General features: G+C 41.5%; 2 protein-coding genes across 6 annotated transcripts in view; one reads left to right on the forward strand and one right to left on the reverse strand.

Moving 5' to 3' along the window:
* SMAP1 (small ArfGAP 1) overlaps positions 1-3,303 on the forward strand; it is a 160,492-nt gene extending 157,189 nt beyond the window's left edge. For all 5 annotated transcript variants that reach the window (XM_061131855.1, XM_061131856.1, XM_061131857.1 and 2 more), the window contains 2 exons: positions 227-531; positions 2,853-3,303. In XM_061131855.1, the coding sequence (XP_060987838.1) occupies positions 227-531; positions 2,853-2,996 (449 nt within the window). In that variant the 3' untranslated portion in view covers positions 2,997-3,303. The remainder of the gene's footprint in view (positions 1-226; positions 532-2,852) is intronic.
* A 369-nt stretch (positions 3,304-3,672) lies between these two features.
* B3GAT2 (beta-1,3-glucuronyltransferase 2) overlaps positions 3,673-16,512 on the reverse strand; it is a 91,812-nt gene continuing 78,972 nt past the window's right edge. Inside the window, exons 3-4 of the mRNA XM_061131860.1 lie at positions 4,262-4,410; positions 3,673-4,173 (exon numbers count right to left, since the gene is read on the reverse strand). Coding sequence (XP_060987843.1) covers positions 4,087-4,173; positions 4,262-4,410 — 236 coding nt within the window. The 3' untranslated portion in view covers positions 3,673-4,086. The remainder of the gene's footprint in view (positions 4,174-4,261; positions 4,411-16,512) is intronic.

Genomic DNA, 16,512 nt, shown 5'->3' on the forward strand with positions numbered 1-16,512 from the left:
CCTAATTTGCTCTGGCTCATAGCTGATTTGTCTGCTTTCTGGAAGTCACTGGCTCTGAGGGTGTAGGTGAGAGCTGGCCTGAGCTGAAGGAGCAGCCAGACCGGAATTAAAGTCTCTGCCGTGGGGAGTTTAGAGATGGTCATCCTTTGTCTGTGCTCAGTGAGGGCAGCAGTGTGCAACAGCCCTGTTATCTCACGCGTTTCTTTGCTTGGTTCTTCTGCTGCAGGTGTGTTTATGGGACCCACGAATCTACCGTTTACCTCACAAGCACCGGCTGCGTTTCCAGGCTTCCCGTCCATGGGCGTGCCTGTGCCCGCGGCGCCCGGCCTGGTGGGCAGCTCGCTGGGGCCGAGCGCGGGCATGATGGTGGGCGTGCCGGTGCCCAACGGATTCATGGGCAGCGCGCAGACTGCTGTGATGCCGCTCGCACAGGGCGTGGTCGGGCCCCCAGGGATGGTCCCGCACATGGGCGCAGCCCAGGGGAAATTTGGCCAGCAGCCAGCTCCGCAGAGCCCATGGAACCTCCCGCAGGTAGGCACCTACCCCCCCCCCCCCCCCCCGCCCCCCCCGCCTCTCCAGGGTCAGACCAGGTCTGTCTACTCAACGGGTTTGTTTTTTTTTAACTCTTAACAATCTGGCAGAAAGAATTGAGTAGGGATAATGTTATAAAAGGTCAAAACTGTCTCATCAGATAGACAAATGAGCTGCCATTGCTCCTGTATTTAGAACATTCTGTAGAGACTGTTGTGTAGTTTTTCATTTTGGATACCAGCACAGCTGTAATGGTGAATGTCCCTCATTTGTTTGTATAACAGATAGACATTATCTTAGGCATCTTTTGAAATTAGCGTGCCAAGCCTTAACCCAGCTCCATGGTTAGGAGTTTGTGTAGACAACTTAGATCAATCTACCTTCACCCTGGTAGGGAGTTTGTGTAGACAACTTAGATCAATCTATCTTTGCTAATAATTTCAAGGGTTCTTGGTAACTTTCACAAATTAGAAAAAAACAAACCCAGCCTTGCATTCTCACGGCGCTATTTCTGAGAGATCTAGGCTGTGCTCCATGGCTACTGTGCATGGATGTATAAAGAATCTTTTTGTTCAAATATGTTTGTAGAGTTGTATTTCTTACACTATAATCACATTTATGTTTAAAAAGAATACCCACTAGTTCAGTAATTCCCGTAAGATACGAACAAGTCCTTATTTGTGTCCTACGTCTCATGTTACGAGATCCCATTTCTGCCTGTTAGTTCAGAGCTGGGAGACGGCATTTTAGTGTTTCCTCTTTCAAACCCATTCTGACTTCTCTCTGGCTCCATAGACAGAGACTTCAGACGTAGGTTCGTCTCCCTTTGTATGCCTTCTTCTTTGTATGCTTCGTGTTTGATGTTCCTCTGGTTTCTGGCTGCCCTTGATTTCTGTTCTCGGCAGCATTCAGAGAATAGGACTGTATATGGTGATTTTTAATTAACATTAGCAAAATCACTGTATAGCCCATGAATTTTTCAAGTAATTTTTACTATCACTGTTTAAAGGAGTGTTTATATGACATTGGTCTCTGCTCCCTGGGAATTTCAAAAATTGTAAGTGCCAAATGTCAGTAAGAACCTTTGTGTGGTCAGAATGCTGGTGCAGACCCTGCTCAGGTTGGGGTGGCCGCTGAACCGGGGGGGGGGTGCTTACCTGCCTTACTTCTGGGCGTGCCGAAGGGGACACTCTTGCGGGCCATGGAAGGGGGTTAAAACATCCTTTAGCACCTGGGAAGAAGTGACCTGCCCCTCCAAACACAATGCCTCACAGGTGATGTGGTTAATATTACTGTCTTTGAAGAACTGCAGACAGATGAACTGTTTTTATTAATACCGTTCAACCCTGAGCACAGGTTTGAGTCCACTGTACTTTGTGGTAAATCTCCCTGCCTTTCCATCACTCCCCATCAGTCTTAGAAGTGAGAAGGGGAAGGCTCAGGAGCCTTGAGCTGCCCTGGTGGTCCTTATGGTAGAGAATCCGCCTGCCAGTGCAGGAGATGGAGGTTCAGTTCCTGCGATGGGAAGATCCCCTGGAGCAAGAAGTGGCAACCCACTCCAGTATTCTTGCCTGGAGAATCCCATGGAGAGAGGAGTCTGGTGGGCTACCATCTGGGGCGGCAAAGGGTCAGACATAACCAAGCACAGGAGGCTTATCATGTACACACACGACTCCAGTCTGGAAGAAAAGTACATGTAATCCTACCCCCGTTGTCATATAATGAAAATTAATTTTAGATATTTATGTAGTTGGCTGAGCAAAAGAGAAATATGTGTTATGACTTTTTAATATGTAGAAAGTATATAGAGGTATTTAAGACTTGAGTAATGGTAGAAGAATTGCCATCATATACAATTCATAGTTTTGGAGTATTTTACTTTCAAACATTCCCTTAGTCTTTAGTAGTCAAAAGTACTCTAATCTAGTGTAGTTGAAAGTTGGAGTAGTATATCCAGATACGAATTCAAAGATTGCCTTGGTACTTTTTTCACTTGTGGTTGATCTTTGGGGGACAAGAAATTGAGGCCAGAAAGTGAATAACTATAAGCTGATTTGAGATCACTTGGTGGGCAGGGCTAACACATGGAAGGAAATGGAGGCCAAGAGAAAGCATTGTGTGGTCGTCTGCATTTACCCCAGGGCTCGGATTGCTTTTCACATGGATGAAAAGTACTTAGAACGGTTATTACACTTCCAAGTCTGACTGTGTCAACTTCAAGTAAAGGCTGCCTCTGGTGAAATAGGCTGGCTGTGAACAGTGTGTAGCAGTGGCTGAAGAAACAAGGGCTGGAAGTGAAGGCGGCTTTTCTCTGTTCGCAGGTGAACCAGCAGATGGCTGGCCTGAGCCTGGGTGGCGTGGCGTCGGCAGCAGGCTTTGGGCCACCGCCCAGCACCTCGGCGGGGGCCGCGGGGTGGTCCGGGAGCTCATCAGGGCAGACGCTCAGCACGCAGCTGTGGAAGTGAGCCCCCACCAGCGTTCCCGCTCAGACGCACCTGCCTCCCCTGTCCGTTCATGTACATACCTGTTTTTTCTTTCCCCCCCTTTGTTCATATGAAGACCTGATTGACCGTGTTGGTCTGTGCTGATTGAATGTGCTGTGGTGAAAAGCAGGTTGAGAAACCGTCCCTGTCGAGGGCAGCTTTGCTCACAGTTCCCAGGATTTCGCAGACACAGTCTCTGGGAAGCTGCTCAGTCAACGTGCATAATCAGTTTCCCTCTCGATGAAATTATAGCTCTCATGTTTGCATATAAGGGAAGTAGTTATCATGTTAGTAATACCTCTAACAGTATGAGCCCCACCCCCAGATTAGCCAGTAATCCTGTAGGAAGGTACTGTATGATCAAATGTTTAATCATATAAATAGAATGTCCATGTATCACCGAGCACTGTTTTCTAGTGTACCCAGACTCTTTTATGTCACATTCACCTCACTGTGCTGTTGTTATGATGTGCTTAACAGGGAACGTGGTTAGTGAAAGGAAGATAAACCTGGATGTTACGACACAACTTAGTTGAACACGTGTTTGAAGAAGTCAGATTTTACCTGCCTTCCTTGGAATTGGGATCTTTTCCTATGTATACATAGTGCTAGCAAGAGACCTTCCTCCACACTAGATGCAAACAGGGTAACTAAACAAGCCACTCAGTCCTTGAAGGTGTATCCAGGTTTATGACAGTGATTGTGTTTACATTTTATGGTGCCTAGTACTGACAAATGTCATATCCCTGTATTAAACAGATGAATCCATAGACCTTTTTGTGTGGGTTTTATTTCCTGTGACGTATACTGCCAGCAACCTGACAAAAATTACTTCATGTTGCAAAGTCACAATTGGGAACTTGTCATCGGTTTCAAAAACCTGTTCAGTTATAACAATTATAAGGCCAAACAGGGGGAATAAAGTAAGATTCTCAGAGTGGTACCCTGCGTGCCCTCGGCTGTACCGTACAGACTGTCCAGGTCGTAGGGGAACATGCAGAACAAATGGAGACAGGAGCCGAGTCTGCACCCACCGCGCGGCGTCCCACGCCCGAGGCGCAGGGCAGCCCCATCACACCTCAATCGTCACGGTGTCCAGGTGGTACTTGGGCTCGTTGGCAAGGTTCGCCTTCTCCGTCCGAGTGTGCCACACGAGGACCTGGGGGGAGACCTGGTGGGTAGGCACGCTCAGGCAGACACATGGCAAGGGTAAGGGCAAGGGCAGTTGGCACAGGTGAAGGGAGTACCTTGGTGCAGTTACTTGCTTTTGGTTCCAGTTCTTCAACGGTCGTGATCTGTCTCAAAAAGTCAGATTCCTGCATCCCAGGCTGGGACCCACGGCGCTTAAATACGGCTTTGGGGTTGGACAAGATGACCTGAAGGCTTACAGCAAATCCTTTATAAGAAAAGTTTAAAAAAAAAGTCTAAGATATTGGTGTACTTAAATATATATATATATACATATATATATATATAAAATTTTGGTCACTCAGCCTTTCTCGATTCTGAAACCCCCATTTCCTCATCCATGAGAGGCATCACACCCTCTGCCCTCAGGTCTGATGTGAAATTAGGGAACAGAAAGACCCCACTAACTGCACAGCTCCATTCAAAGGACCCTAAAACACATAAATGTAAATTCCATCGTAAATATTATTAATATCATGAGGGGAGGTGGCATAGGTCACCTGCATTTCACCGCACTTTGCTAACAAGTCTGAAGCCTTCCTCATGTAGCTCCAACAGTCGTGGGTCCCCCAGAAGCCAAAGGTTCAAATTAACACAATAAAGTGACTTCTACTCAGTCAACTCAGATGAAGGGTTAAAAGGTTTCTGGTTTTCTAAATGTGTTTTCTCAGTAAGTTTCATTCTCTTTTCCTAATTCAGCACCTGCCCTTCTCAAGGGCAGGAGGTGTATTTCTCCTGGTGTATTTCTCACATGGCTTCAAGGTACTGATTTTATTTTCTCATTCTCATTAAAAAAAAACAAAAACAGGATCCCAATTGTATAGAAGTCACTGTGAAAATTATATGAAGCCGCTTTGATCTGTTCCCCTTCATTTTCCCTAAGATTAACACATTCATCATCGTGACCACTGGAGGATTCAGTGTTTTCTTGATTTCCTTAGCTCAGGAATATCCTGCAGGCTCTTAACAGCAGTTCTGAGGCAGAGTCCACTGCTCAGGCAAACTTGACGGCCAGTGGGAAGCTACACGCTGCTTTGCTGCAAGGCCCTGTCCTGGCCCCACTGGTGGCCAGCTCACCACCACAGCAGAGTGGTTTTCTATGCAATACAAAGTGGGTTGGGGGGCAGTTCAGACCCCTTCCCCCTTTGCCAGGCCTTGCTTGGTGAGGTCTCCAGAGGAAGCAGCACTAGAAACCACTCGGTGATCAGGCCAAGCCCTGGGCATCGTCTCAACCTGCTGTGAACCTCGGAGTGAGGACTCACCTTCTGAAAGCTGAGCAAGCATCATAAACCATTGCTTCCAGCAGTTTTCTTCATTTCCAGGTATTTATGCCTCAAGTATGTACCCTTCCTTTTTGTCAGTGAAATTGAAATGTTAGCTTTAAAAATGTTTTTCAGAAGCTTTGAGACTCTGGGAGCCTTACAAAAATCATGGGAGTAGGACTCTCTATTCTGGTCAGTTGGGTAAAAAATGCAGTGCAAATGAACACTGGTTGCTCCCTTTCACAGAGCAGGATCTCCTGGCTTCCACAGATGGAATAGGGCAGGGGGGGGTCTAGTCCCTCCCAGTCAGAAGCACAGGCTGGCCCAGCGTGTATTCACCACCTAAGGACATACGGCTAAAGCCGCAAGGCCTGGGTTTCTCTCTTGCCGTAAAAACCAGACAAAACATTTGAAAAAGTAGTTTCTAGATGTTGGGAAAGAGGTGCACAGGACAGATCTCCAAGAAGAGAGACAGATGTGAGCCCCAGATTCCTTCCTGATGCGTGTTTCAAGGCTACACCCCTGGGAGGGGAACACACACAGCCCTGCTGCCTCCGAGCTGAGAACTCGGGGAGGACAAGACACCTGGAAGTCATGGGGCATCACCCTGGGGAGCAGGAGTGTGGCTGTCTGCAGAGCGCTCACCCCCAGTCCCACTGGGTCTGGTCAGCAGAGGCTGCTGAGACTCCCCGAGGCCAGGACAGGAAGCACTGGAAAGAGGCAGGTGGGTCGGTCCCTGGAGGCCTGTCGGGGCTGGACTGGCCACATGCCCCACAGCCCACGGGCTGTGCAGCGGGCAACAGGGCACCGGGGAGAGTGCCCACACGGCTGCTGGTCCACCGTGAGGCCGGACGGGCACTAAGAGGAAGCCTGGGATGGTTTTGCCTACATTCCTCAAGGTAAGCCTGGAAAAGAGCAGAAGGTTTCTAAGTAACTTCATGTATCCCAGCAAAAAAGCTAATAGTAAATTACTTATATAACCTACAAACACATAATTATATACACACCCATGTGTGTATAGTTACATATGGGTGTGTATTTCCTATTTTTTTGTGTGTGAAGTTGCTCGGTCGTGTCCGACTCTTTGCAATCATGTGGACTGTAAACTACCAGGCTCCTCTGTCCATGGAATTTTCCAGGCGAGAGTACTGGAGTGAGGTGTCATTTCCTGACCTAGGGGATCTTCCTGACCCAGGGATTGAACCCAAGTCTCCAGCATTGCAGGCAGATGCTTTACCGCCTCAGCCACCAGGGAAGCTCATGTGTGTGTATATATGTATGTAAAATATTTATATATGCATTTATTTTTACATACATGTGTGTATATATGTATGTAAAATAAATATATAAAAATACAATCTATTATAAGGAACTGAACACGTATTTTTTTCTAGTACCTAACAACAAACTTTTAAATGCCTCAGATACAAAAATGACCAGATGAGCAAAGAAGCAGGGAATTATAATCCCATACTCAGTCAACAGAAATGACACAGATGATAGAAGTATAGAACAAGGATATTAAAACATTATAAAAACAGTTAAGATGTTCAAAAAGGTAGGGGAAAGGTTAAACATGCTAAGTAGAACAAAGTGAGGTCACTTTGATGAAATACAATGAGATGAAAAATACTCTAGGTGGGATTAATAGTTTATAAGACACTGCAGAATAAAAGATTAATAAATAATAGAAACCACCAAAAGGAAACACAAAAGGTAAATCACCAATACACACACACACACACACACACACACACATGTGTCATGGAAACAGAATGGAAGGTGGGAGCAGGGGATAGAAAAAAAAATATTTGAAGAATAGCAACTGAAATGTTTCTAAATTTGAAAAAGGAAAGAATATTTAAGACTTAACCCTGTCAACCAACTTGACCTTAAATTTGTCACTTAGTAAATTCTGCTTAGTCTCAGTCGGGTCTGACTCTTTGCGACCCCGTGGACTGTAGATTCTTCAGGCAAGAATACTGGAGTGGGTTGCCATGCCCTCCTCCAGGGGATCTTCCCAACCCAGGGATCAAACCCAGGTCTCCCGCATTGCAAGTGGATTTTTTACCAGCTGAGCCACAGGGAAGCCCAAGAACACTGGAGTGGCAGCCTATCCCTTCTCCAGGAGTTCTTCCCCTACCCAGCAATCAAACCAAGGTCTCCTGCATCGCAGGCGGATTCTTTACCAGCTGAGCTACCAGGGACCCCGCCCAACACGGCAGAATACACTTTCTTTTCAAGTGCACGTGGGACATTATTAAAATAGGCCTTAGTCTGGGCCATAAGTCAAGTCTCAATAAATGTAAAAGAATGCAAATTGCCTCAAATATTTCTCTAATCACAATGAAATTAAAATAGAAATCAATAATATACAGATATCTGGAAAATCTCCCAAATATCTGGAAACTAAACCACATAATTCTAAATACAAATCAAAGAAAAGAATGAAAAAAATGGTAAACTGAAAACAAAAACATCAAAATTTGTGAGATGCATCTAAAGCAGTACTTAGGTGAAAAATTATTTTTAAAAGCACTAGAGACTTCCCTGGTCGTCCAGTGGCTAAGAAGCTGCCTTGCAATGCAGAGGATGCGGGTTCAACCATTGGTAGGGGAACTAAGATCCCACACGCCAAGAAGCACCTAAGCCTGTGCATCACAACTAAAGAATCGTGCACCTCAACAAGAGACCCTTCGTGATGCTACAAAGATTTCACAAGCCAGGATGAAGATTCTGCATGCCGCAACTGTGACCTGAGCAGCCAAATGAAGTTTTTTTAAAGCACTAAACATTTGTAAAATCTTTTTATTGAGGTAACATTTGGCTTATGATGTTATATTACCAGAAGATCCAGCAATCCACTCCTGAGCATGTACCTGGAGAAAACTATAATTTGAAAAAATATATATGCCTCCCCCTCCCCAATGTTTGTGTTCATGCTTAGTTGCTCAGGCGTGCCTGACTCAGCGACCCTATTCAGAGCAGCACTATTTATAATAGCCAAGGCATGGAGGCAACCTCAATGTCCAACAGAGGAATGGGCAAAGAGGATGTGGTACAATGGCGTATCAGTCAGAAAAAGGAGGAAAGAATACCTTTTGCAGCAACACGGATGGGCCTAGAGATTATCAGACTAAGTGAAGTAAGCCAGACGGAGACAAATACCATGATATCACCTCTTTGTGGAATCTAAAATGTGATACAAGTGAACTTATTTACAAAACCAGAATCTGACTCACAGGCATAGAAAACAAATTTACGGTCACCAAAGGGGAAAGAGGGAAGATAAGTTAGAAGCTTGGGTTTAACATACACTTACTCCTATATATAAAATACATAACCAACAAGGATTTACTGTACAGCAAAGGGAACTATACTCAATATCTTGTAATAACCTATCTGGAAGAGAATGTAGAATGAAAATATATATATATATATGTATAAAACGGAATCACTAGAAACATAAGTTTCATGTGTACAATATTATAGTTCAACTTCTATATACTTTGCAGTGTGATCATTACAAAAAGTGGACCCTCTACCCATTTGGCCTTCTCTCTGGTAACCACTACTCTGTTCTCTGTCTACGTGTCTCTCTTGTTTGGTTCGTTTGTATATTTTTGTATTTGTGTATTTTTAGATTCCACACATGAGTGAAATCATACCATATTTAAATGTCTTTATCTGATTTATTTCACTTAGCATAATAACTCTCAAAGTCCATCCCTTGTCACAAATGGCAGGATTTCATCTTTTTCTTTTTTTAAATAGCGGAGTCTATTGGGTGTATTACCACATCTTCTTCATCCACTCCATTCACTGAGGGGCACTTAGGCCATTTCTATATCTCGGCTATTGTAAATAATACTGCAGTGAACACAGGCAGTATGTTTCTTTGAATTAGTGTTTTTGTGTTCCTTGGATAAACATCCAGAAGTAGAATAGCTAGAAGTTAATCATTCTTAATGTTTTTTAGGAAGCTCCATTCCATTTTACACACCATAGCTGCTATGGTGGCTGTGCTAATTTACATCCCCACAAACCGCGTGCGAGTGTACCCTTTCCTCCACATCCTTTCCAACATTTGTTTTTCTTGCCCTTTTGGTGATAGCCATTCTCACGGGTGTGAGATAGTATCTCATTGCACTTTTGATTTGCATCTCCCTAATAATTAGTGATGTTTAACATCTTTTTGTGTGCCTGTTGGCCATCTGTATGTCTACTTTGGAAAAGTATTCAGATCTTCTGCCCAATTTTTAACCAGGATTTTTGTTGTTGTTGTTATTCTTGAGCTGTATGTGTTCTTTACATATTTTGGATTTTAGTGCCTTATCAGATATATGATTTACAAATATCTCCCATTTGGTAGGTTGTCTTTTCGTTTTGTTAAGATTTCCTTTGCTGTGCAGAAGCTTTCTAGTTGGATGTAGTCCCAATTGTTTATTTTTGCCTTTGTTTTCCTTGCCTGAGGAAACACATCCAGTAAGATATTGCTAAGGTCAATGTAAACAATATACTGCTGTGGTTTCACCTAAGAGCTTTGTAGTTTCAGACTTTATGTTCATGTCTTTAATCCATTTTAGGTTAATTTTGTGTATGGTGTAAGCTGATGGTCATGTTTCACTGTTTTGCATGTCACTGTCTAGTTTTCCCAACATCATTTATTAAAGAGCTGTCCTTTCACCATTTTATGTTCCTTGCTCCTTTTTTATGTGTTAATTGTTCATATACATGTGGATTTATTCCTGGGGCCTCAATTCCATTCCATTTATCTATGTATCTATTTTTCTGCCAGTACTATGGTATTTTGATTACTATAGCTTTATAGTATAATTTGAAATCAGGGAGCATGATACCTCCAGCTTCATTCTTTGTCACTGTTTTTTTTTTTTTTTTTGGCTATTTGGGAGTCTCTTGTGGATCCATATAAATTTTAGAATTTTTTGTTCTATCCTTTTTCTGTGGAAAATGTCATTGGGATTTTGATAGGGATTGCATTGAATCTGTAGATTGCGGCATGTGATTTTAACAATGTTAATTTTTCCAACCCATGAGTATACATTAACTCCACTTCTTTGCATCTTCAGTTTCTTTCATCAGTGTCTTATAGCTTTCAGTATGCAGGTTTTTTACCTCTTTGGTTAAATTTATTCCAAGGTGGTATTTTTTTTAATTATAAATGGTATTTCTTAATTTCTCTTTCTGAGAATTCATTGTTAGTATATAGAAACAACTGATTTCTGTATACTAATTTTGTACACTGAAACTTTACTGTATTCATTTATTACTTCTAAATAGTTTTTTTTTTTGGTGGAGACTTTAGGGTTTTGTATATATAGTTATCATATCATCTGTAAGTAGTGACCGTTTTACTTTTTCCTTTCCAATTGGTGTGCCGTTTATATCTATTTCTTGACAGCTCTGGCTAGGACTTCTAATACTATGTTAATAAGAGTGGTGAGAGTGGGCAGCCTTGTCTTGTCCTGACCTTAGTGATAGCTTTCAGTTTTTCATAGTTGAATATAATGTTAGCTGTGGGTTTGCCATATATAGCTTTTATTATGTTATATATGTTCCTTCTATACCCATTTTATTGAGAGTTTTTCTATGAATGGGTGTTGTATTTTGTCAAATGCTTTTCCTGCATCTATTGATTATATATATATTATATATATAATATATAATTATATATAATATATAATATATATATATCTTTCATTTTGTTAAGGTGATGTGTCATGCTGATTGATTTGCAGATGTTGAACCATCCCTGCATCCTTAGAATAAATCCCACTTGATCATGATTTATGATCCTTTTAATGTAGTTAGTTTGCTAATATTTTGTTGAGATTTTTTGCATCTATGTTCATAAGATACTGGCCTGTAATTTTCATTTTTGTCTGTTTCTTTTTTTGCTTTTGGGAACAGGGTAATGTTGACTTAATTATTATTAAGTTATGCAGCATTCCTTCCTGTTCAGGTTTCTTGGGAAGAATTTGAGAAGCACAGGTATTAAATTTTCTTTGAATTTTTGGTAGAATTCTCCTGTGAAGCCATTTGGTTCTGGAGTTTTGTTTTTAGGGTGTTTTCTTGATTACTGGTTCAATCTCCTTCCTTAGTGATTGGCCTATTCATAGTTTCTGTTTCTTAATGATTCAGTCTTGGAAGATTATATGATTCCTAGACTTCATCCATTTCTTCTAGGTTATCCAATTTGTTGACATACAGCTATTCATAGTATTCGCTTATAAAACTTTTTATTTCTGTTGTGTTCTTTGCAATTTCTTCTCTTTCATTCCTGATTTTATTTATCTGATTTGCTTTTTTTTTTTTAACCCTTTTCAAAGAATCAGCTCTTAGTTTCCTTGATCTCTTCTATTGTCTTTATAGTCTGTATTTCGTTTATTTCCACTGTTAGCTTCACTATCTCATTCCTTCTGCTCACTTTGGGCTTTATTTGTTCTTTTTCTAGTTCATTTAGGTATGAGGTTAACTTGTTCGAATTTTTCTTGTTTCTTGAGACAGGTTTATATTGCTATAAAATTCCCTCCTAGTACCATTTTACTGCATCCCATAGATTTTGGTACTTTCATCTTCATTTGTCTTTAGGTATTTTTTAATTTCTCCCTTGATTTCCTCATTGACCCAAGAGTTATTCAGTAGCATGTTCTGAAGTCTCTACATATTTGTCATTTTTCTAGCTTTCTGCTTATAGTTGATTTATAGTTTCATACCATTCTGGTCAGAAAAGATGCTTGCTATGATTTCAGTATTCTTAATTGAGACTTGTTTTGTGACCCAACATATGATCTCTCCTTGAGAATGTTCCATGTGCACTCGAGAAGAGTGTGCATTCTGCTACATTTGGATGGAATAGTGTGTATAAATCTATAAAGTTTATCTGGTCTAATATTTCACTTAAGGCTGCTGTTTCCTTGTTGACTTTTGTCTGGATGATCTACCCGCTGATGTTAGTGGAGTGTTAAAGCCTCCTACTATTACTGTGTTGCTGTAAACTTTTCTTTTTCTTTTTCAGTTCAGTTCAGTCGCTCAGTTGCGTCCAACTCTTTGTGACCCCATGGACTGCAGGGCGCCAGGCTTCCCTGTCCATCATCAGCTCCTGGAGTTTACTCAACCTCATGTCCATACACCCGGTGATACCATCCAACCATCTCATCCTCTGTCGTCCCCTTTTCCTCCTGCCTTCAATCTTTCGTTTTAGGTTTGTTAATAATTATTTTGTATTTTCTGGTGCTTCTATGTTAGGATACACACACACACACACACACACACACACACACACACTCCTACACACATATCCATTACATTTTCTTGATGAATTGTTTCTTTTATCATTATATACTGTCCATCTTTGTCTCTTGCCATTTTTGGCTTGAAGACTAGTTTAGCTGATATGAGTATGGCTATACCTGGTTGCTTTTGAGTATCATCTCTCATCCCTTCATTTTGAGCCTGTGTTTGTCTTTAGAGCTGAGGTGAGTCTCTTGGAGGCAGTATATACTTGGGTCTTATTTTTAATCCATCCAACCACTCTGTGTCTTTTGACTGGTGAATTCACCTCATTTATATACAAGGTAATTAATAAATGCGGACTTAGTACTGCCATTTTAACCTTTTGTTTCTCATTGCTCTATATCTCCATGTTGCTTTCTCTTTATATTTGTCTGCCATGTTAGTTTGGTGGTTATCTGTGATGTTTTTCTCAGTTCCTCATTTTTTATGTTTGTGTTTCTGCTCTACATTTATGTTTTGTGGTTACAATGAGAATTGTATAAAATGCCTCAAATATAAAATAATACATTTTCTTCTACTTGCATCTCATTTTCATTTGCCTATATCATTCCATTCTTTTCTTTTTTTCCCCTCTTTTATGTTTTTGTTGTCTTAAATTGTGTGTGTGTTTAGTCGCTAAGTCATGTCCGACTCTTTGAAACCCCATGGATTGCAGCACACCAGACTTCCTTGTCCTTCACTATCTCCCGGAGTTTGCTCAAATTCATGTCCATTGAGTCAGTGATGTTATTTAACCATCTCATCTTCTGCTGCCCCTTCTCCTTTGGCCTTCAGTCTTTCCCAATATCAGGATCTTTTCCAATGAGTTGGCAGTTCACATCAGGTGGCCAAAGTATTAGAACTTGCATCAACAGCAGTCCTTCCAATGAATATTTAGGGTTGGTTTCCTTTAGGATTGACTGGTTTGATCTCCTTGCTTTCCAAGGGACTCTGAAGAGTCTTGTCCATCACAATAGTTTGAAAGTATCAATTATTTGGCACTCAGCCTTCTTTTAGGTCCAACTCTCACATCCATACATGACTACTGGAAAAGTCATAGCTTTGACTGTAGAGACCTTTGTTGGCAAAGTGATGTTTCTGTTTTTTAACATGCTGTCTAGGTTTGTCATAGCTTTCCTTCCAAGGAGCATCTTTTTTAATTTCATGGCTGCAGTCACCATCCACAGTGATTTTGGAAACCAAGAAAAGAAAATCTGTCACTGTTTCCACCTTTTCCCCTTTAACTGCCATGAAGTGGTGGGACCAAATGTCATGATCTTAGTTTTTTTTATTGTTGAGTTTCATGCCAGCTCTTTCACTCTCCTCTCACTCCCATCAAGAGGTTCATTAGTTCCTCTTCACTTTCTGCCATTAGAGTGGAGTCATCTGCATATCTAAGGTTCTTGATATTCCTGGCAGTCTTGATTCCAGTTTGTGATTCATCCAACCTGGCATTTCACATGATGTACTCTGTATATAAGTTAAATAAGCAGGGTGACAGTACACAGCCTTGACGTACTCCTTTCCCTATTCTAACCCAGTCAGTTGTTCCACATAAGGTTCTAACTGCTGCTTCTTGACCTGCCTACAGGTTTCTCAGGAGGCAGGTATTGAGCTGTGGTATTCCTATCTCTTTAAGAATTTCCACAGTTTGTCGTGCTCCACACAGTGAAAGTCTTTAATATAGTCAATGAAGCAGAAGTAGATGTTTTTCTGAAATTCCCTTGCTTTCTTTATGATCCAGTTATTGTTAGCAATTTTATCTCTGGTTCCTCTGTCTTTCTAAATCCAGCTTGTACATCTGGAAGTTCTCAACTTATGTACTGCTGAAACCTAGCTTGAAGGATTTTGAGCATAAACTTACACTATCATGTGAAATGAGTGCAATTGCCTGGTAGTTTGAACATTCTTTGGCACTGCTCTTCTTTGGAATTGGGATGAAAACTGACCTTTTCCAGTCCTGTGGCCACTGCTGAGTTTTCCAAATCTGCTGACATACTGAGTCCAACATTTTAAAAGCATCATCTTTTAGGATTTGAAATAGCTCAGCTGGAATTCCATCACCTCCACTAGCTTTACTGGTAGTAATGGTTCCTAAGGCCCTCTTGACTTCACACTACAGGATGTCTGGCTCTAGGTGAATGACCACACCATCATGGTTATCCAGGTCATGTACAGTTCTTCTCTGTATTCCTGTCATCTCTTCTTAATCTCTTCTGCCTTTGTTAGGTCCTTGCTGTTTCTGTCCTTTATCATGCCCATCTTTGCATGAAATGTCCTCTTGATATCTCCAATTTTCTTGAAAAGATTTCTAGTCTTTCTCATTCTATTGTTTTCCTCTGCTTCTTTGCATTGTTCATTGAAGAAGGCTTCTTATTCTCCTTGCTATTCTCTGGAACTCTGTATTCAGTTAGGTATATCTTTCCCTTTCTCCCTTGCTTTTTGCCTCTCTTCATTCCTCAGCTATTTGTAAAGGCTCTTCGTAAAACCACTTGCCTTCTTGCATTTCTTTTTCTTTGGAATGGTTTTGGTCACTGTCTCCTGTACAATGTTATGAACCTCTGTCCATAGTTCTTTAGGCACTCTGTCTATCAGATCTAATCCCTTGAATCTATCTGCCACCTTCACTGTATAATCATAAGGGATTCATAAGGGTATAATCATAAGGGAATCATACCTGAATGGTCTAGTGGTTTTTCCTACTCTCTTCAATTTAAGTCTGAATTTTGCAATAAGGAGCTTAAGCTCTGAGCCACAGTCAGTTCTAGGTCTTGTTTTTGCTGACTGTACAGAGCTTCTCCATCTTTGACTGCAAAGAATATAATCAATCTGATTTTGGTGTTGTCCATCTGGTGATGTCCATGTGTAGAGTTGTCTCTTGTGTTGTTGGAAGAGGGTGTTTGCTATGACCAGTGCGTTCTCTCAACAAAACTCTGTTAGCCTTTGCCCTGCTTCATTCTGTACTCCAAGGCCAAACTTGCCTGTTACTCCAGGTATCTCTTGACTTCCTACCTTTGCACCCCACCCCCCTATGAAAACAAAGGAAATCTTTTTTTGGTGTTATTTCTAGAAGGTCCTGTAGATGTCTTCATAGAACCATTCAACTTCAGCTTCTTTGGCATCAGTAGTTGGGGCACAGACTTGGATTACTATGTCACTGAATGGTTGCTTTGGAAATGAACTGAGATCATTCTGTCATTTTGAGACAGCACCCAAGTACTACTGCATTTCAAACTCTTTTGTTGACTATGTGGGCTACTCCATTTCTTCTAAGGGATTCTTGCCTACATTAGTATATATAGCAGTTATCTGAATTTAATTCACCCATTCTAGTCCATTTTAGATCACTTATTCCTAAGATGTCAATGTTCACTCTTGCCATCTCCTGCTTGACCACGTCCAATTTACCTTGATTTATGGACCTAACATTCCAGGTTTGTATGCAATATTGCTTTTTACAGCATCAGACTTTACTTTCACCACCAGACACATCCACAACTGAGCATCATTTCTGCTTTGGCCCAGCAGCTTGTCTTTCTGGAGCTACTAGTAATTGCCTTCCACTCTTCCCCAGTAGTATACTGGATACCTGTCAACCTGGGGGACACATCTTCCAGTGTCATATCTTTTTGCCTTTTCATACTGTTCATGGGGTTCTCCCGGCAAGAATACTGGAATGATTTGCCATTCCCTCCTCCAGTGGACCATGTTTTGCCAGAACCCTCCACAGTGACCTGTCCATCTTGGGTGGC

This window comes from Dama dama, chromosome 28 (assembly GCF_033118175.1).
Source record: "Dama dama isolate Ldn47 chromosome 28, ASM3311817v1, whole genome shotgun sequence".
Lineage (NCBI taxonomy): Eukaryota > Metazoa > Chordata > Mammalia > Artiodactyla > Cervidae > Dama > Dama dama.